The sequence below is a fragment of the Narcine bancroftii genome, chromosome 2, assembly GCF_036971445.1.
Source record: "Narcine bancroftii isolate sNarBan1 chromosome 2, sNarBan1.hap1, whole genome shotgun sequence".
In the NCBI taxonomy this organism is placed as follows: Eukaryota; Metazoa; Chordata; class Chondrichthyes; order Torpediniformes; family Narcinidae; genus Narcine; species Narcine bancroftii.
The window spans coordinates 92209668-92231322 of NC_091470.1; the positions used below are offsets into that span (position 1 = coordinate 92209668).

A 21655-nucleotide genomic window follows, 5' to 3' on the forward strand; every position below is an offset into this window, starting at 1 on the left:
CTACAGAAATAACTCTTTTTGACTTTGAATTTCTCCAGGTTTGTGTTTTTACTTCAATTACTGTGTCTGCAGACTTTCATGTTTTACTCCTCAAACACCAGAGGACATCTTAACAAGGTGAGGGGAGGAAAGTTTAGGGGCGACATCAGGTGTAGGGTTTTTTATAAACATACAAAGTAGTGGGTTCCATGATACTTCACATCCAGTTCCCTGCAAGGTTTCTCTCAATACCTCTGTTTGTCGTTATCTGCTCCCAAGATGAGGACTTCAGTCTAGATATTCCAAGATGTTCTCCTTCTTCAGAAATTGTGACTTCCCCTCCACTACCATCAACTCAGCCCTTATCTGCATCTCCACCATTTCCTACCATATCTTCCCTGGGCCCTCTACCCCTTGACTAATGGTTCTCAGCCTTTTTCAGTTTAAGGCCCATGTGGCTAACATGCCATGGCCCACTAATGGCAATGACTGAGTAATATTTTCAAGTCAAAGGCAGCTCTGTAAGAAACAGATCTTTATCTAATTTAAAGTATTTTATTTAACATTTTTAAAGACCCACATGGAAACATGCTGTGGCCCACTGGTTGGGAACCTCCTGCCTTACACACAATAAAACCAGGATTCCCCTTGACCTCACCTTTCACCCCACTAGACTCCACATATTATCTTCTATCATTTCTGTCACCTACATAATCCCACCACCAGACACCCTCTCCACCTTCTGTAAGGACTGCTCTCTCCATGTCCACTCACCCCTTCCCACTAATTGCTCCCTTGGCAATTACCCCAATGGCTGCAAAAAGTGCCACATGTGCCCCCATCTCCTTGCTCACCACCATTCAGGGCCCCAAACAGTCCTTCCAAGTGAAGCAACAGCTCACTTGTGAATCTATGGATGTTATCTACTGCATCCGGTGCTCCTATTGTGGCTTCTACATCAGAGAAACTGGACACAGACTGGGAGATCACTTCACTGAGCAACGTCGCTCTGCCAATCAATGACAGCCATCTCCCGGAGGACAACTATTTCAATTCTGTGCCGCACTCGTGTGCTGACATGCCTGTCGATGGCCCCATGCATTACCAAACCAAGGCCATCTATAAATTGGAGAAGCAACACTTTTGTCTGGGCATTCTCAACTGGATGGCATTAACATCGACTTCTCCAGTTTCTGCTAGACTAATCCCTATTCTCCCTCTCTTCCCCATCCCTCTCTCTTCTTTCTTTCAGCTCTCCACCCGCTTTCCTCTCCATTCATGGAGCCATCCCCCACCCCCCTTGCTGGTGTGCCCATATCAATCTAATATCTCCTGCCAGTGGGCCTGCCTACCCTCCAACCAGGCAGCTTTCCTACATTTTGCTCATACCTTCAAGAAGGGGGTCAAGCCTGAAACATTGGTTATGTATCTTTATCTTTGCTATATAAAGGATACTGTTTGACCTGCTGAGTTTTTGCTTCATTACTCAATGATTCTATTGCCAACACTTGTGATCATTGGTTAAAGAACAGATAGGTTATGGTCACCCATTTGCTTTAGAAAACTGGGTTGCTGAAAAGATAATAATTCCACCCCCCCCCCCCCCCACCTGAATAGGTTCATTTATTCAATCACTTAAAACAAATCCAGAAACATAATTATGCAGATAGAAAATTGAGTGACAAATGTTACAATGAGATGATGTTTTTTTCTTTTCCAACTTAACATAACTTTCAGTTTCAAATGAATAAATCTTCTGCACCTTTACTTTATCCACATTATGATAAGAAAATATTTGCACATATGGGAGAGGACACAACTAAGGATGTTGACCTGCCTTAAAGCCAACAGATGATTCATGAGAAACATTTCCACCTAATGTGCTTCCAGACCATTCCTGAAGGAAGGACTGTCACTTGAAGCCTGGGAATTGAAGTTTATGAATTTTTGAAAGTACCAGGACAGGACTGGATCATTGGACTTTGTAAACTAGAGCAAAGGCTGTGCCATAACAGGAGCAAAATGTCTGGTTAATAAACTTGATGATGCAGAAAAGGTTTCCAGATTGAAGTATTTGAGTCAGGCAAAGAAATGGGATAGTCCTCCTTCAAGCAGAGAAGCTGTGTTCCAAGCCATCGTCCAGTCAAAATGAACAAAGAAAAGCAGTCCTCAGTGTGGTTACTGGCAATTTAAATGGAGGTAGAAACCTCAGGCCAAAATTTTGAAGTGTTGTCTAAAAAAAAAATGTGGACATTCGATATCCTTGCAAGTCAGGGGAATGATAAATTGCAATTTAATCACAAACCACATTTCTTGAAGATTGCATTTGTTTTTTTTTAAAAAAAGATGACATAAATAATCCACAGAACAAAATAAGAAAGTGTAGAAAAATAGCACAATTCACTACCAAAGCCAGAGTCAAGTAATAAAAAGAGAACTTGGAATCCAAAATAAAAATTAAGCCAGGCTGGGCACACCATGGAGGTCTGGTCTTCACGACAACTGTTTGACCATGTTGATGTGTAGTGAACACATTGTTTGGGGAGCATAGATTTTAACTATCTGCCTTGTAGAATTGATAGGGGAAACTTTCAGAAGAGAACTGGGTCTAAGCAACACCTTTGGTTTAGTGCTAACCTTTGCCTGAATCACAAGTTCTTCCATCACCCAGGTAAATACTGGCTGTGCGATGATGGGATGAATGTCCTCCAGGATCTACTGCTTTCTTTACTGTACTGTTGTCATGCAGAGAATGAATTGCCCCCTCAAACCCAAGTCACTGCAGAAATCATGGAATACAGGCTTGGAGTGGAGAAAGGTGTGGGCGAGGGACAGCCACAAATGCCACTGTTTCCATAGGTTGGAGATGGAAAGTGGTAACTGTTGTTATAAATCATTCCCAATTTTTCTTACTGGATGCAGTGAGACTGACCCTACCATATTGAAGTAACAGAGAAGGAAGGGGTGTGCAGGTGGGTGAGAGAGAGAGAGAGAGAGAGAGAGACACACACACACATACACACACACTGAGACAGAGACAGAGAGACAGTAGCAATAGCAACTGAACCCCTTCTCTCACAGCTTGAGCCCATCCTCATGAGATACTGATGAGGTTTCAACATCAAGAGTCCCAGAGTTTGTTGAAGCCTGAAAGGCAAGATGTATACTGCATGAAGAAACAGAGAAGGTGCTATATATTACACAAGCTTTACAAAAGTAACTAAAATTGCACATTGGTTTCAATCAACACAATACCTCCCCTGCTCTCAGAAGGAAGGTGATGACATACAAATATACAACTTATTAGTAGGGACTGAAACATCACTGAGAACAGATCTACACTGTTGTCTTCGATTGGTGTGCCTGTTTTCAATACATTTGCTCTTGGCTGGTGTGCACATACCAGTCACTGCCCCAGGGCCAGTCATTTAAACAGTCCTTGGGTATAGATAGGGTCATGGCAGGAGTCTTCTCACCAGGAGCTTTCAGGGGTCCAGCAGCGTATCTGCTCTTTAATCCTAGCTGCAGTCAGTCGGCTGCATGGCCAAACTGTAGTAGAGTTTGAGCCACAGGTCCCAGGTGCAAGGTGAATCCCTGACTCATGCCAACCCTCGGGTTTTCAAGCATCGGAGAGACTTCACTCAAATTCACACAAGTCTCTATTTCTGGCATGGCTTTTTGAAAAGACACAGCTAGATTTATCAATGAAAGTGCAGCTCCATCCACTGTACTTGTGAGGTACACACATTGCTTTGCACTCCAAACTAGTCATAGGAGTAAGGGAGCCCCTCTTCCAATGCAAAGCAGCACCATTTTATTTTGAGCCTTACCGGGTTGAAGGCTTGAATCTGCATTTACCTGGGAGAGGATGGCGAGAAAGATGGTAGGAGCTCTATAACTTTTCAAAGTAGGTTGATTTTGTTTGCATGAATCAAACCCCCACACCCCCCCCCCCCCCCCGCTTCCCTCCAGGGCCGAAAGAGACTAAGGTTGATACCTGGGATCTTCTGCTCTGTGGAGCTCAGTACCACTGGGACCTCTATCGAAGAACAGAGGGCTGGAGAGGAACACAAAGGGAAAGTGCAAAGAAACATATGGTCACTTCACAAGCAGTCACCAGTTCCTTGCGGCCCTTCTGACACCTCCCTTTACAAAGATTCTCTATTTAGCGTTCTGTCTTTGAAGTTCCTTCAAGTTTTCAGTCCTTGCAAATTTACAAAATTAACTGTTTGGGCTGGATTACTTCGCGATGGTTGAAGATCGAATTTAAACTTCCTTCACTGATGCAATGATGTATGTGTGAGGCAGGGGTGGCAATGGGGGCTTTCCTCTTTCAAAAATGCTCTCACTCTTCACTCAGCAGGCAGCAATGCCACACTGACTCACAGACCCCTTCAATGTAATAATTTCATTGTATGAATGTGTGGCTCAGGTTTGTTGCAGGTTCACTGCCTAAAAGCTGGATTTCTTGTGGGAATCTAGAGATAGAAAGAAAAATGTCAATAAAACATCAAATGGTGAGGCAGAGGTGTTGGCTTAGTCTTTATCAGGCAACTTCCAAATCCTGCACGGTGGTCATTCTCTGTTGCCTTGGGAACATCTTTGCTTTTCAAAGTGGATGCAAAGTTCCTAGGTTGTGGGAAAATAATGTGGAGGGAGAGACACAAGAGGTTGACAAAACCTTTGTATTCCTGAAGGCACATAAAATCATTGACCCCCCCCCGCCCTTTCACACCGCAAACAGCATCTTTCAGCTGCTCCCATCGGGGAAGAGACCCAGGAGGATCAGAGCCAGCACCACCAGGCTGAAGAACAGCTTCTTCCCACAGGCAGTGAGAATGCTGAACATCCAAAAGAACTGCTCACATTCACCGTCCCAGACTCTCATATCTACAAAACAATATTTATTTATTTGTGTAGACGAATACGTGTTCTACGTATGTATTGTTTGTCTGTATGTGTGATAAGTCTGGTTGTGGGTCTAGGTGTTTTGCAGTAAATTGAAGTCATAGGTAAATTTCTGTACCTTTCACCTATTTGGGAAGTTTGTCCCAAGCAGAGGAGGGCACTGGGAATTTGCCAGCTTTTATGATCTGCTGTTAGGCCACACTGCAAGAGGGGAGTGGACAGTGGCGATGGAACCAATTCGCTTTGTCAAGGATTCCGGGTAGGATTACCACATCACCAGTTTCCCCGTATGCCTTCAAAGAGATGGAAGCACGCACACTCCTTACCATTACTGGTCTGCTCAGAGCCTCCATCTATCTGGACACGTAGGTGTAGGTGCGGGGGGACGATTGCGAACCATCACCCTGCTCAGAGGGCACATTCAGGAAATCCCAGATCAGGATGGTGTCATCGTGAGAGCTGCTGACTATCTGGAACTCATCAAACTGAAGCCGGAATACTCGCCCAGAATGCTCCTGAGAGAGGGAGGGAGAGAGAGAGAGAGAGAGAGAGAGAGAGAGAGAGAGAGAGAAAGAGAGAGAGAGAGAGAGAGAGAGAGAGAGAGAGATCACACAAACACTAAATCCAAGGCTTATTGAGTGATGAGCAATACTCTCCCCACTTCTATCGGAGAACCTGAATAGACCAAACATTAGGTTCTAGATTCACAATCGTCACACTGCACTTTCTCATCAGGCAGAAGTGCCCACCCAGTGGGGGGGTCATTGGAGTACAATGGGTCAAGACTCAGGTTCAACCCCAACCACTGGTGCTGCCTTGTGTGGAGTTTTCATATGGTTTCCCCCGGTGCTCTGGACTCCTCTCACATCCTAAAGATGTTTGTGTTGGTAGGTTAATTGGGTGCTGTAAATTGCCCCTAGTGTGTAGATGAGGAGCAGAATCCTAGAGGATGGGGATAGTTTTAGAGGACTAGTGTAGGACTGGTGTTAATGGCACTTGATGGTCAATACAAACTCAGTTCTCAAACTCAGGCTGAAGGAGTTTTTTCATTTGTATGACTATAACCCATGGCTGAGGTGTATTTTAGACTGGATAGACAAAAGCTTTGGGCAACTACCTGCTGATTCTTCTGACATTATCTTCCGATACAATCACCTTTGGTCATTTCAACTGAAGTGAACATTGTGATTGTGTGGCTAGGAACAATTTCAATGCTATTTATAAACTTGCTGATGACACACAGTTGTCGGCAGAATCAGAAATGACAATATCACACCAACACTGGGGCGAGATGGATCAGCTCATTGAGGGGTGTCACACCAACACTGGGGGGAGATGGATCAGCCCGTTGAGGGGTGTCACACCAACACTGGAGGGAGATGGATCAGCTTGTTGAGGGGTGTCACACGAACACTGGGGGGAGATGGATCAGCTCATTGAGGGGTGTCACACCAACACTGGAGGGAGATGGATCAGCTTGTTGAGGGGTGTCACACCAACACTGGGGGGAGATGGATCAGCCCATTGAGGGGTGTCACACCAACACTGGAGGGAGATGGATCAGCTTGTTGAGGGGTGTCACACCAACACTGGGGGGAGATGGATCAGCTTGTTGAGGGGTGTCACACCAACAACCTTGCACTCAACATTAGCAAAACCAAGGAGATGATTGTGGACTTCAGGAAGAAATCAGAAGAACACAAACCAGACTTCATTGAGAACTTAGCAGAGGACAGGGTTTAAAAACTTCAAATTCCTGGGTGTCAACATCTCCAAGAATCCTGGAGCCTCCACGTCGATGCAATCACGAAGAAGGCTCGCCAGCGGCTATACTTTATGCGGATTTTGAGGGGATTCAGTATGTCTCTGAAAACTCCTACAGGTGGTCCATGGAGGGCATTCTATCTGGTTGCATCAGTGTCAGGTATGGAGGTTCCAGCGCTCAGGTCAAGAAAAAACTCCAGAGGGTTGTGAATTCAGCTTGTGAAGTCATGGCCACCAGTCATCATTTATCATATCTATGAGAGGCGGTGTCTTAAGAAAGCAGCCTCTATCCTCAAGGACCCCCACCACCCAGGCCAGGCCCTCTTCACTCTGCTACCATCGGGAAGGAGGTACAGGAGCCCGAAGGTGAGCACTCAGCGAAAATGAACACAAGGACGGCTTCTTCCCATCTGCCATCAGATTCCTGAATGATTAATTAACTATAAACATTGCCTTACTTTGACTGTCTTGCACTATTTTTTATTTATTTCATAAGGTTGTTTAAATGTTTTCACTGTAATGTCACAAAACAATGAATTTCATGACGATAATTCTGAATCTACTCCCTTCCCATAACAAAGAGCATCGTTCCTTCGAGAAGAAGAGATTACTCGTTATCCGGTCTCACTGGAGCACCTCTGTGCAGAGAAGGTTGCAGATTGTAAACACTTTTGTTTTTAAATTTTTAAAAAAATTTTCACACTGTGAACCATATCAATCAAAATACATACAAACATTTCCCTCTTAAATATATAGTGGCATTTTCTCCCCTTTTGTCCCCCCTACCTTCCCTTCCCCCTTCCCACCCCCCTCCAAACCCATTAAACGTTCAACATATACAATACAATAAAACCATTAAACAATGTCATCACACAATGAAAATAAACAAGAAAAATGTGTCATCTACTTTTACACACTGGATCAAGTCATTTTGTCTTCTTACCATTTTATCATTTTAGGGGGTGGAGGTCCGCGGTAGGCCCTCTCTGTTGTGTTCCATGTACGGTTCCCAAATTTGTTCAAATAATGTGACTTTATTTTTTAAATTATATGTTATTTTTTCCAATGGAATACATTTATTCATTTCCATATACCATTGCTGTACTCTCAAGGCTCTCTTCTGGTTTCCAAGTTGACATTATACATTTTTTTGCTATCGCTAAGGCTATCATAATAAATCTTTTTTGCGCTTCATCCAGCTTGAAGCCTAACTCTTTACTTCTTATATTACTTAGAAGAAAGATCTCTGGATTTTTTTGGTATGTTGATTTTTGTGATTTTTTTTTAATACCTGATTTAGATCTTCCCAAAACTTTTTCACTTTCTCACATGCCCAAATTGCATGTACTGTTGTTCCCATTTCCTTCTTACAGTGAAAACTTCTATCTGATAATGTTGGATCCCATTTTTTTAACTTTTGGGGCGTGATATATAATCTGTGTAACCTCGTGTTTATTATATTCTTCATAGTTCCAGAGCATAACTTTTCCCATATTTCATTTTTTATCTTTATGTTTTTTCCCAATTTTGTTTGGGTTTATAGCTTATTTCATAATTTTCCTTCTCTTGCAGCTTGATGTACATGTTTGTTATAAATCTTTTTATGAACCTTGTTTCTGTAATCACATATTCAAAGCTGCTTCCTTCTGATAATCTCAGTCTGCTTCCCAATTTCTCCCTTAAGTAGGCTTTCAGTTGATGATATGCAAACATTGTACCATGAGTTATTCCATATTTGTACTTCATTTGTTCAAATGTTAATAAATTATTTCCCAAAAAAACAAATTCTATTCCTTAAATTCCTTTTCTCTCCCATTCTCTAAAGGAAAGGTTATCTATTGTGAAAGGGATTAGTTGATTTTGCGTCAATAATAATTTTGGTATTTGGTAATTTGTTTTTTTCCTTTCTAAGTGAATCTTCTTCCATATATTGAATAAATGATGCAGTACTGGTGAACTTTTATACTGCACCAGTTTTTCATCCCACATAAAGTATATGTTCTGGTACCTTCTCCCCTATTTGATCTAGCTCTATTTTAGTCCAATTTGGTTTTTCCCTTGTCTGATAAAAATCTGATAAATACCTTAATTGTGCTGCTCTATAATAATTTTTAAAGTTTGGTAACTGCAAACCCACTTGTTTGTACCACTCTGTAAATTTATTTCATGCTATCCTCGGTTTCCACCCCCTCCCCCATAAGAATTTCCTTATTATTCTCTTTAGTTCATTGAAGAATTTCTCAATTAGGGAATTGGCAACGATTGAAATAGGTATCCTTGGGAAGATATTCATTTTAATGCAATTTACAATCAATGTTAGTGGCAATTCTTTCCAATGTTCTAAGTCATCCTGTAATTTCTTCATTAATGGCTGATAATTTAATTTGTATAGGTGGCTTAAATTATTATCTAATCTAATACCTAGGTATTGGATTGCTTGTGTTTGTCATTTAAATGGTGATTCTTTCTTAAATTCTGTGTAATCCGCATTATTCATTGGCATCGCTTCACTTTTATTTGCGTTGATCTTGTACCCCGATATTTCTCCATATTCCTTCAATTTCTTACGTAGTTCTTTTATTGATATTTCTGATTCTGTTAAGTATACTATGATGTTATCTGCAAATAAACTGATTTTATACTCCTCCTTTAGTTTTATCCTTTTATTTTATTTTCTGTTCTTATCAGTTCTGCCAAGGGTTCTATTGATAAAGTGAAAAAGTGGACATCTCTGCCTAGTTGACCTGCTTAATTTAAATTGGTTCGATACATATCCATTTACTGTCACCTTCGCTAATGGTCCATTATATAATGCTTTATTCAAATTAATATATTTTTCTGGTAGGTTGAACCTCTGTAATACTTTGAATAAATAATTCCATTCTACCCTGTCAAAGGCTTTTTCTGCATCTAAAGCAACAGCCATTGTTGGTATCTTATTTCCTTGAACAGCATGGATTTAAATTAATGAACTTACAGACATTATCCGCTGTTCATCTTTTCTTAATAAATCCAGTTTGATCTTGTTTTACTATTTTTGGTACACAGTCGGCCAATCTGTTTGCTAATAGTTTTGCTATTATCCAGATTGTACACACTTTAAGAGGGGAATTTGATTCAGTAAAAGGAATTGAGCTGGAGGTGCTGTTTGCTCGAGAGTCCAATGGGTTTAAGGGATAACTCCTGAGAAGTGGAACATGAAGTTCTTACCACTAGAGTCCGCAAGCAAAGGGTCCCAGCTGGCGATCGGGGGTCCAATGCAGCCACCAAGTCCCAAACCTTAATTTTGCTTTGAAACAAGAAAAAAAGAGATCAATCAAATTAAATTAAAGCACTGCACTGACTGACCACGGCCCAGAGACACCCTGTGTGTGCGTCAGCAGGTTGCCTGACCATGCATGGTCATTTTGCCTAAAATCCTCCAGGGGGGCAGGAGGAATCTTGTCCAGTGGCTGAATGCTGGTCTGGCAGCTCAGCTGGTGTTAACTGTTCCAGGATGGCGGAGCATGGATTGACTGCTCCATTCAACTCTTGAAGCCCACCACATGACAAACCAATGACAGCTGAAAAAACGCAAGATTATAGATGGAGGAATCTAGATCAATGACTGCTGGCACCTCCTCTGTGACCTAACATGCCAAGACCTGTCATCCGTCAGGCCCTGCTTCCAAAGCGACCCAGACTAGCTTCTTGTCTGGCCAATGCCTCCATTCTTGCATGTTCATGTTCCTCCATAGACTCATCCCTCCAAACCTCTATAATCTCCTCCCAACCAAGCTGAAAAATTTCTACACTCCTCCAATTCTGACCTCTTGATCATTTCTAATTCCCAATGCTTTGCCATCACTGCCAATGTGCTCAGGAATTCCTGCTCCAAATTCCCCCGTTTTCTCATCAAAGATACACCTTGACCTCCATGCCAAGCCAAATATTTGGTCACCTGCTTACTTCCACAAGAAAAAAAAACGATGGCACCGTTGGAGCTGTTGTAATGACAGTGACAGTGCTGGTACGGACCTGTGGAGAGCAGGGAGTGAAGACACAGCGCTCCCACAGGGTCCAACCACCCAGTCTGACTGCTGTCAGCTCCACATGGGTTTTAAATGGTTGATTAAAGGAGTGGATAGTAATTTTATTTAAAATCCTCCGACTGTGTGGTCTGCGTCCAAGATGGTGCCGCTTATGATCGGCAACAGCCACAAAGTTGCACACTCTGGGGAAGTGGCGGACTGGTGCAGGGCACCAGAAAACATGGTGACCACAGCCGGTATGAGAAGAAGCAGAGGAGACAACCCACAGGATGATAACCATAGCGGCAGACCAGGGGTTTTGCGTCTGAGGAATATACAGGTGGCGGTGCTGTTGATGACTGGAGGAGAGGAATCCATGCAAGTTGTGGGCTGGAGATTGTGGTCAAGGGACTCACACCAGGGGCGAACTGCTGGACACTGGCTCAAGACTGGCTGAAGTTATCAGAACTGGATGTGAGGGTGCTGAAGAGTTCCTGATTGTGGAACTAGAGCTTGGGTTGCCGAAAGTTTGGACTGGAGTCTGTGTGGCTGGGGAGGCTGTGGGAGCACTGGAGGTAAATCCTCAGACACTTGGTGATTCTGGCGGGAATCTCTTTTGCTTCTCTTTCACTGACTAAGAGGCTCTTCAGGCAATTTTTGCTGAAGGCAAATCTGTCCGCTTTAGAGCAAACAAAAGGTAATTTAATTTAATATGACACTTTTTAAATCACATGACAATAAATTAAATCTTGAAACATGAAAGTTTCCAGACACCCTGGTTGAAGTAAAAAGACAATGCTCAAAAAGTGCACTTTATACAGCAAAATTAAAGATACATAACCAATATTTTGGCCCTGAACCCTTCATCAAGGTAAGAGCAAATGTAGGCAGGGGGAGGAGCACAGTGCCAAAGGCAGGATGTAATAGGTGGATAAGGAAGAGAGGACACACCACCAGTCAGGGGGAGGGAGATGGCTGGTGAATGGAGAGAGGAGATGAATAGCTGGAGGAAATGAGACAGAGGGAAAGGGAAGGGAGGGAGAAGGGAGAGTATGCTAGCAAAATCTGGACGTTAATGATAGAGACATCCAGCTGGAGAGTGCCCAGACAGAAAATCAAGTGTTGCTCCTCCAATTTATGGGTGGTTTTGGTGGGACAGTACGAGGCCATGGATAGACATGTCAGCATGGGAGTTTGGTGCAGGAGTGACCTGTGCTTTTATCAGAAGCATTCCCAGGAAGAGCCTGCAGTGAAAGGTATTAAATAATTAAGTTGTTGGGATCTCCACTATACATAGATACTTCACTTTGGCCAGTGTGCTTCCCCTGGTACCATCTGTATAGTTTATGGAGAAACAGGAGGGACCACATGAACATCACTTCATCTGATCTGTTTACTTTCTCACTGCTGCTTGTCAACAAACAAGTCACTTTTTTTCCTGCATGATAATTGTGACAATTTAATAACTACAATAAAATCCTCTCTATCCGGAATTCAAGCAACTGGCAAAAAATTTGAGGAAAATAAACAAACAAAAAAAAGAAAAAAATAATTAAATATAAGTTTACAATTCTAAACTTAAATGTCTCCGATGTAACACATAACCCTTTGGTGAAGGTGAGAGCAAATATTCAGCCAGCGGAGGGCCTTGATTGGGCTTTGCTCGTAGCAGCTGTTTGAATAAAGTTGTGCGAAATAGCAATGGGGTCGCCCAGGATGAAGAGCTGGTTGATGCTGCTCGCTGTTGAGGTGACTCTCTTAAAGCGTCTCCTTATCCCTGCTTAGTAAGAGATTTTGTCTTTATTAGCATATTATTAAGTGAGGCTTTATGTAAACTTGGGAGAGGGAGTTAATTACGATGGCGGTACGGTTAGCAAAATGCTGTTATAGCGCTAGCGACAGGTATTCAAATATAAATTTAAATTTTTAAAGTTAGGTAATTACCTGATTAAAGAGAATTTTACACAATTAAGGACTACAATACTGATTTTTTTAAAATTATTTTACATTTTGCATTGTAAGTGAGTCTCAAGCATCCGAAAATTTTGCACATCCAGTTTACTGTACTTGATTGGCTATGAAGTTCCTTGGAATGTTTTACTTACCCATCGTAGGCTCCACTAACTATCCGTTTGTTGTCAAAACGGATGCATCGAACCAGTTCTTCATGACCTTCCAGGACCCGCAGGCAAGCACCACACTCAATGTCCCATAACCTACAGCAGAGAGAGGTGAGGGGTCAAAATTGAAGCTGATGTCCAATCACATTTGCAAAAGCTCACAAATCGTGTTCCAAACCCAGCAGGGGTCTCCATATTTCCCGACCAAACACCAGGAAGCCATTTTGCTCTTTGAGTCAATGCCATTGCACAGAGCAATCACATTCTTCCCCTGATTGCAAATTATTCACCCCATCGTTTCATTAACTCACCACCTCTCCTTTTTATTACTCAGATATATACTAGGGACATCTTGCAGCCCATTGATCAGCACACCTTTGGAAAATGCACATGGCCACAGGCAAACTCTATAAAAACAGTGCTGGAGGTCGAGATTGAACTCTGGTTGCTGGAGCCATGAGACAGCTACACTATTTGCAATGCCACAGTATTTTATTAAAAAGGAGGGTACTGGTAAATGGGATCTGCAACCAAAGGTAGATCGGCTGTGGAGACTATTCTACCCCATCTCTCCCCTCTTCCAGAGCTCTTGAAACCCTACCCTTTACCTAGAGCAGGAGTGGCCAAACTTTCAATTTTTAATTTAGAGGTACAGCACAGTATCAGGTCATTTCGGCCCATGAGTCCAATTAACCTACACACGTGGGCCGAAATGACATGTTACTGTGCCGTATGTTTAACTTAAAAATTAAAAGGAGGGCCACCCCTGGGTTAGAGCTTTTGGTCAGCTCTTATCCCAATGACATGGTTTGATGTCAGATTTTGTTTGACTTCATATTTTGAAGATGTTTTTAAGGTTGAGATTTCTTAAATTGTCAGATAAACAGGAGAAAATAACAGGTTAACTTGGAGTAAACCATCGGAGAACATTTCCTAAGTTTTGACTCCATCCAACTTGCAAGAGATTAATGTGGTTTTGCTCCTTCTGTTTAACAGCAAGACGTGCCTGGAAATTCCTGCATCTCTGGAAAACAGTTGCACAATTAGATCGTTTACCGTTCCTGTGAATCCTACATCTTTGGAAATACTCAGCTTCAGATGAGACTGAAGTGTGGCCTCTCTGTCCTTATAAATGGATGCAAAAGATGCCATGGCCATTACTGGAAAACAGTGCTTGTCCTCGTCTCTTCATACTTATCCCCAATTCAGCATCTTTAAGAATAGTTATCAAATCAGTATCACATTTCCAATGCTTTGAGACGTTCCAAGATCGTGAAAGGTGATAAAACTTGCCCTTTTCTGCTAAAAATAAACATTTCAAGTGGTAACCTGAAGACATTTGTTATTAGAAATGGCCAAACCAGCAGTTTCCTGTTTTGGTGGGGATGACAGTTTGCAATAAATGCCCAAGAGACTTACCGGATTGTATTATCCGAGGAACCACTGACCACGAGCCTGTCCCGGTACTGCAGGCATGCGATGCCTCGCTTGTGTCCGTTTAACGTTCGGACAAACTCACAGGATCCAGTGTTCCACACCTAAATGAGAGTTGTGGGGGTTATGGACAAGGATGTTATTATAAGTAGACACAGGACACAATGAGGGAATAGTTTAGATTCCAAATTTCATCTTAAAAGAATTAAGAGAACAAAGTAACCTGGATAAATTTATTGATTGAGAAGAAATATGGAAGAATGGATTTTTAAGCTGAAAACTATAGGTGATTCATTTGGGTTTATTAAAAATATTCAGATTGTTATAAGTAATTGAAATGAAGGAAAATAAATGTAGAAAGATGGGGGAATTGAGAGCTAAGGAGGACTGGCAGAGTGGAGGCGTAGAGGTCTGGGGCAGATTAGAAATTATCATGGTGAACGGCAGGGCAGGCTTGAGGGGCTGAGTGCACTCCTTCCACTTTATCAATTTGCATTTTTGTATCCTGTCATGAAGAGTTCTAATATAATAGGAATACCATTTCTTCTAGAGGACCTATGGATCATTTCCACAGGTGAAGAAAAGTTCTCTCTTTAAATACTGAGGGAGAGAATGCAAGCTGATGACCCCAGAGCAGCATTGAGGGAATAACAGTGTATATTGTATTGTTAAAATGCTGTACTTCAGAGTTATACTGAGATTTCATCTGTTGGATGAAACCAAATTATAGATCAATAATTGTTCCTCAACCAAAATTGGATGCTCTGTCTGATGAGTTTATTACTTTATAAATTGTATCCTGGACTTCCTAATAGAAAGACCACAGTCTGTCCAGATTGGTAACAGAACCTCAAGAACCATAATTCTGAGCACTGGCACACCTCAGGGCTGTATGCTCAGCCCGCTTCTGACCCATAATTGCACTGCCAGATCCAGCTCCTGGCCTCATCAGCAACAACAACATGTTGTGCTACAGAAAAGATGTGGAAAATCTCATGATATGGTGCAATAACAATCTTTGTCTCAACATGGACAAAAGTAGATGATTGTGGACTTCAGGGATAATCACCCTCCACTACACATTAATAGATTGGTAGTAGAGAAAGTAGAGAGTACCAAGGTCCTCAGAGTCCATTTAAGTAGTGTCCTATCATGGACACACATCTCCTCACTTGTCAGGAAGGCGCAACAGTGACTGCAATTCCTGAGAAGACTGAGGCGTGCAAGGCTACTGGCCACCATTCTGTTAACTTTCTCCAGGAGCTGGCTGGCTGCATCACAGTGTGGTATGGTTGCTATAGAGCTGTGGATCAGAGGTCAATCCACAGGATCATAAGAGCAGTAGAGGGGACCACTGGGGTCTCCCTCTCCCCATTGACGTGATCTACCGGTATCGTTGTCTGAAGAGACTGTGCAAAATCATTAAGGACCCCTACCACCCCGCACACAGCATATTCTAGTTACTACTAAAAGATACAGGAGGATCAGAGCCAGCACCACCAGGCTGAGGAACAGCTTCTTCCCACCAGCAGTGAGACTGTCCAATGATTGATGAGCTGCTCATACAATTTATTTAATAATATTTATTTATTTTGATATATGTACTGAGACAGGGTATATAGAGTATATAGATATGTTCTTGGGAGATAAATTGGAAAAAGTTTGTTAGAGTAGGTCACATACAAACATTTTAAAACAGATCTTATATGAAATACTGGAGCTCTGCCCCATGCTAGACATATCGGCTACAAGAGCTTTGAAGAGTGCTCAAGAGACATTACTAATGGATTGTTGTGTACCAAAGGCAACAGATGAAAGAGCATGCTGGGGCCGCTGCTGTCTGGAAGAGAGTTGTAAGAGAGTCATGTGGTTTTGCAAGCAGAGAGTCAAACAGGCTTTCTCTCTGAGAGAGAGAGAGAGAGAGAGAGAGAGAGAAAGAGAGAGGGGCAGAGATCACTTGACAGTGTTACATCCGGCAGAAGTAGCTGGGACTGGAACAGGACAAGCTGGAAAGACAATTTGGAAGACAGCCTGGTCAAAACACTTGTGGTTCATGAAAGAGGAGAGGACTGGTTGTCTAATATTTCACTTGGAATAAGTGAAACAAAAAGGAACTCTGTGGTGACCTGAAAGAAAGAAGTTATCACCTGGAGAACCCTGAAGGGGCAAGTTAAATCAGCAGGACACTGGAGTGGCTGATGGAAGTATATCAGTTGTGGATGGCCTAGAACAACAAATCTCTCTCTGAAAACAGACAAGAACCTTCCTGAGCGGTAACCATTTACCTTTCAAGCACCAAAGCCTGGTGAATTTTATAAATGTTAAATTCTGTGCATAGTATAAGAATTGTCTGCAACCAGTGAACTTAGGGGAATGAGAAGTGAGATTGGACTGTGAACCAAGAACTTTTCTAAACTTACACACACACATTACATACATGTGCACTTAGAATTAGAAGGGGGTTAAGTAAACTAGTGATAAGATAAAGTTTGATTCTATTTTAATGTTTAAAGATAATTAAAAGCAACTATTGTTTAAGTAACCATTTGTCTTGGTGAATATCTATTGCTACTGGGTTTTTGTGTTCTTCTAACATTTTATGGGGACTTGTCCGTTCGATTTGAAAATTGGAGTTTTTGTGATTTATTAGTTAATTGGTATTTTTTTCAAGCTAATTTAAAGCTTGTATGGAAAAACAGCAGCAATGGATGTTAATACATTTTTGTCACAGCCATCACCTGCAGAGCTGCAGAGCAAGAGGAAAGAGGAACTGATGGCTATTTCTAAGGCATTAAAACTGACTGAAGTTATGCATTGGATGAGGAAAATACAAGTATAGAGGATTACAATGAAATATTATATAGATGAGGGAAAATTTGTTGAGAAGGACTTAGAAAATTTTCCAGAGGACAGATCTATTGAATTGCAATTGGAATTGGAGAGATTGAGGATGGAAGAAGAAAGAGAGAAATAGAGGGTGTTGGAGATAATATGAGACAGACCAAGCTGAAAAACAAAGAGAAGAGGCTAAGAAACAGAGGAAACATGAGACAGAGAAAACTGAAAAATGGAGGAAATATGATTTAGAGGTAGCTGAAAATGGAGGGTGGGTGATGAAAGACAAAGAAAATATGACTTGGGAAAGATTGAAAGGGACAGATGGTTTCAATTAGTGAAGATAAAAATTGAAATGGAGTGAGGTAAGAGAAATGAGGCTGTAACTCCTGGGGAGAGCTTTTTGGTGAGTAGAGAGGTAAATCTAGTTCCTCCTTTTGATGAGGGAGATATAGATACATATTTTCATCTTTTTCAAAAGGTTAATGAGAGCTCAAGATGGCCAAAGGGAAAATGGCCCCTTACGCTCCAAAGTGTATTGAAGGGAAAAACACAAATTGCATCCTCTAGCTTGACTACAGAGCAAATGGGAAATTATGATACTGTTAAACAAGTAGTATTTAAAGCTGATGATTTGGCAAAAGAAGCATATAGATAAAAATTTTGGAATTTGGTGAAAACATGGAATCAATCTTATATGGATTTTTCTCTGAAGCAATCTGTATGTTTTGACCATTGATGCACCTGAAAAGGAATAAACAATGATTTTGACAGATTGAGAGAATTGATATTCATTGAGGAAATGAAAAGGTGTGTCCCAAAGGAGATTAAATTATACCTGGATGAGATAGACGTGGGGACGTGGCTACAAACGGCTAGATTAGCGGACAAATTTGCCCTAATTCACAAAGGTACATTTCAGAATAGTAAAACATTTTCAGGAAGTTAATGTGGAACAGATTAATAAGCCTTTTCAGAAGGTTATTGTGGAGCAGACTAGTAAACCTGAAATTAAGTCTGGAGAGAATGCAAAGAGAAAAGATGGTGGGAAAGGACAGAATTTCTGGATTTGTATGTCATTTTTGTAAACCTGGTCATGTTATTGCAAAATGTCTAGTATTTAAAAAGAGATGACAAAAGGAGGTTTTACCAGAAGCATATATTCAAATAGTGGAATTTAAGGAGAGCAGATGTTCCAAACCCTGGTAAGAAGGTCATGGATGTTTTCAAACCTTTTGTGCCAGATATTTTGTTTCAGTATAGGAGGGAGAATCACAGGTTCCCGTTAAAATTCTGAGAGATACTGGGGGGCTGCTCAGTCATTGTTGTTGGAAAGTATTTTAACTCTGGATCAAAGGACTGACATAGGAGAGACAACTTTGATTAAAGGAGTTGGAGATGAGGTAGAGTCAATATCTCTTCACAACATAGTGCTAAATTCAGAATTAGTTAAAGGATCTGTTGTAGTAGAAGTAATTTCAAAGTTACCCATGCAGGGTGTCTCGTTTTTATTAGACAATAGTTTTGAAGTAGTTTTGAAAGAGCAGGGTAATTGTGAGAGTAAGGATTTCTCTTTACCAAAGAAAGAGTTAATTTGTTGACTTGAGGGACAAAGCAGTAACTGAACAGGAGATTAAAGAAATGGCTTGTGGATATTACTTGAAGGATGAATTGTTGATGAGAAAATGGAGAACTCTTGATATTTCTGCTAATGAAGAGTGGGGTGGGGGGGCACGGGGGAGGGGTGATTCATCAGGTGGTTGATCCGAGAAATTATCAGAATTCAATTTTAAATCTAGCCCAGAGTACATCTTTGGGTGGTCATCTTGGTGTAAATAAAACCATGAATAAGATTTTGAGACAATTTTTCTGGCCAGGTTTGCGTAAGGATGTTGTAAATTGGTGCCAGACATGTCATTTTTATCAGGTTGTGGAGAAACCTAACCAGGGTCCTCAAGTAGCTCCATTGCAACCTATTCCTGTGGTTGGGGAAACTTTCACTAGGGTTATTGTGGATTGTGTAGGTCCCCTGCCGAAAACTAAGTCTGGGAATCAGTACTTATTAACAATTTTGTGTACAGCATCAAGATTTCCAAAGGCTATACCATTTAGAGATAGTAAAGCCAAAATGTGGTAAAGGCTCTGGAAAGATTTTTCACAGTTTTTGGACTACCTAAAGAGATCCAGAGTGATCAAGGATCTAACTTTATGTTTGGGTTGTTTCAGCAGTTGATTTATGAGTTGGGAATAAACAGATCACTTCATCTGGGTACCATCCTGAAACTCGCGGAGCTTTGGAAAGATTTCATTCTATTCTTAAAAATATGATGAGGATTTATTGTCTGGAGGTTGGAAAAGATTGGGATGAAGTTATTCCTTTATTGTTATTTGCAGCAAGGGAGGATGTGCAGGATTCATTAGGTTTCAGCCCTTTTGAAATTGTGTTTGGACATCAGGTTTGAGGACCTTTAATGTTGATAAAAGAACAGTGGGTTAATGAGGATGAGCAGTTGGATTTGCTGGATTATGTTTCTAAATTTAAAGATAGGTTACAAAAAGTGTGGACTTTGGCTCAAGAGAATTTAGAAATGGTTCAGGGTAAAATGAAGCATTTATTTGACAGGAAAGCTCAAGTGAGGAATTTTAAGACAGGAAGTAAAGTTTTGATTTTGTTTCCATCACATGACTATCCTTTGAGAGCTAGATTTTCTGGTCCATACACAGTTAAATCAAAATTGAATGATGTTAACTATGTTGTTAACACTCCAGATCGAAGGAATAAAACTCAGGTTTGTCACATAAATATGTTGAAACCTTATTATGAGGATAAGGGTAGTGGAGAACAATCTGTATCAGAGGTGTTAGCTGTTGTCAGGGAAGTTATAGATCATAAGATTATGGAAACAGAATCTTGTGAGGGTAACCCTAAAGAAACCATGGTTCCTGTGTGACTGTCTAACTTAGCAATTTTGGAAAATTTGGAGGAAAAGTTAGACCATCTTGAGTCACAAGAGCAGATGCAGTTGAAGGAATTAATTTTGAAGTATACATATTTGTTCCCTGATGTTCCAAAAAGGATATCAGTGATTTACCATGATGTAGATGTGGGAGAAGCAAATCCCATAAAACAACACCCATATTGAATAAACATTCAGAAGAGTTAAATCATGGATCAGGAGGTGGAATATATGTTGATAAATGATATTATTAGACCTTCAAACTGAGATTGGGGTTCTCCTTGTATTCTGGTACCGAAACCAGATGGAACTGTTAGGTTCTGTACAGATTACAGGAAAGTTAATTCAGTAACTAAAACAGATGCTTATCCTATTCTGAGAATAGATGACTGTATTGATAAAATTTGGAAAGATAAATTTCTTATTAAGTTGGATTTGTTGAAGGGTTACTGGTGTGTGCCTTTAACTGAGAGAGGAAAGAATATTTTGGCTTTTGTAACTCTATCCGGTTTATATGAGTATAATGTGTTACCTTTTGGCATGAAAAATACCCCTGCAACATTCCAAAGGATGATTAATTCGGTAATCCAAGGGTTAACGCATATAGATGATTGGTCACTAAAAGTTACACATGGGAAGAACATCTAAGGGAATTGGACAAATTGCAAGATTATCTAAAGCAAACTTAACTGTTAATTTAGCAAAAACTCAATTTGAAAATGCCACTGTAATATACTTGGGTCATGGCAAAGTTGCACCTATTTAAGCTAAGGTGAATGCAATTTCTGAGTTTCCTATTCCAAATGACAAGAAAGCAGAGAGAAGGTTCTTAGGAATGGCAGGATATTATAGGAAATTTTGCAGAAATTTTGCTGAGGTATCTCTTCCTTTAACCAATCTTTTGAAGAAAGGGTAGAAATTTGTGTGGACTAAAGTTTGTCATACAGCTTTAGAAAATTTAATGGAGATGCTATGTCATTGCCCTGTGTTAAAATCTCCTGATTTTGACAAACTATTTTCTTTAGCGGAGCATGTCTGTGAGGGAGCAGCAGGTGCAGTTTTATTGCAAAAACATAAAGAAATTGACCATCCAGTTGCCTTCTTTTCAAAAAAAATTCAATGTTCATCAAAGGAACTGTTCCACTATTGAAAAAGAACTGCTGTCTATCATATTTGCACTGCGGAATTCTGATACCTCTCAAGAACCAACTGTAATATTTACTGACCACAATCCTCTGGTGTTTTTGAATAAAATGAAGAATAAAAACAGAAGATTGTTAAACTAGAGTTTAATATTATAATATAATCTGCAAATTAATCATATCAGAGGTACAAATAATATGATAGCAGATTGTTTGTGAAGATGTTAAAATTAATCGTGTATAGAAATATTCTCAACATTGGTTTACTTTATTACGACATGTTATATATTGTGTTTTGTTAGCGATTTTAAAGACAGTTAAGGTATAACTGAATTTTAACTCAAGAGTTAAATTCTTTTAAAGGGCGAAGATGTGACAGAGTATATAGATGTTTTTGGGAGATAAATTGGAAAAGGTTTGTTAGAGTAGGCCACATACAAACACTTTAAAATAGATCTTATTTGAAATACTGGAGCTCTGCCCCTGCTAGACATATCAGCTACACA

The 21655-nt window shown here is 40.7% G+C and overlaps 1 protein-coding gene across 1 annotated transcript in view; it reads right to left on the reverse strand.

Moving 5' to 3' along the window:
* Window positions 1–1667: 1667 nt before the first annotated feature.
* The window catches only part of LOC138752897 (F-box/WD repeat-containing protein 1A-like), a 39319-nt gene continuing 19331 nt past the window's right edge, over window positions 1668–21655 (reverse strand). Inside the window, exons 7-11 of the mRNA XM_069915508.1 lie at window positions 14201–14319; window positions 12767–12877; window positions 9862–9940; window positions 5214–5402; window positions 1668–4457 (exon numbers count right to left, since the gene is read on the reverse strand). Coding sequence (XP_069771609.1) covers window positions 5241–5402; window positions 9862–9940; window positions 12767–12877; window positions 14201–14319 — 471 coding nt within the window. The 3' untranslated portion in view covers window positions 1668–4457; window positions 5214–5240. The remainder of the gene's footprint in view (window positions 4458–5213; window positions 5403–9861; window positions 9941–12766; window positions 12878–14200; window positions 14320–21655) is intronic.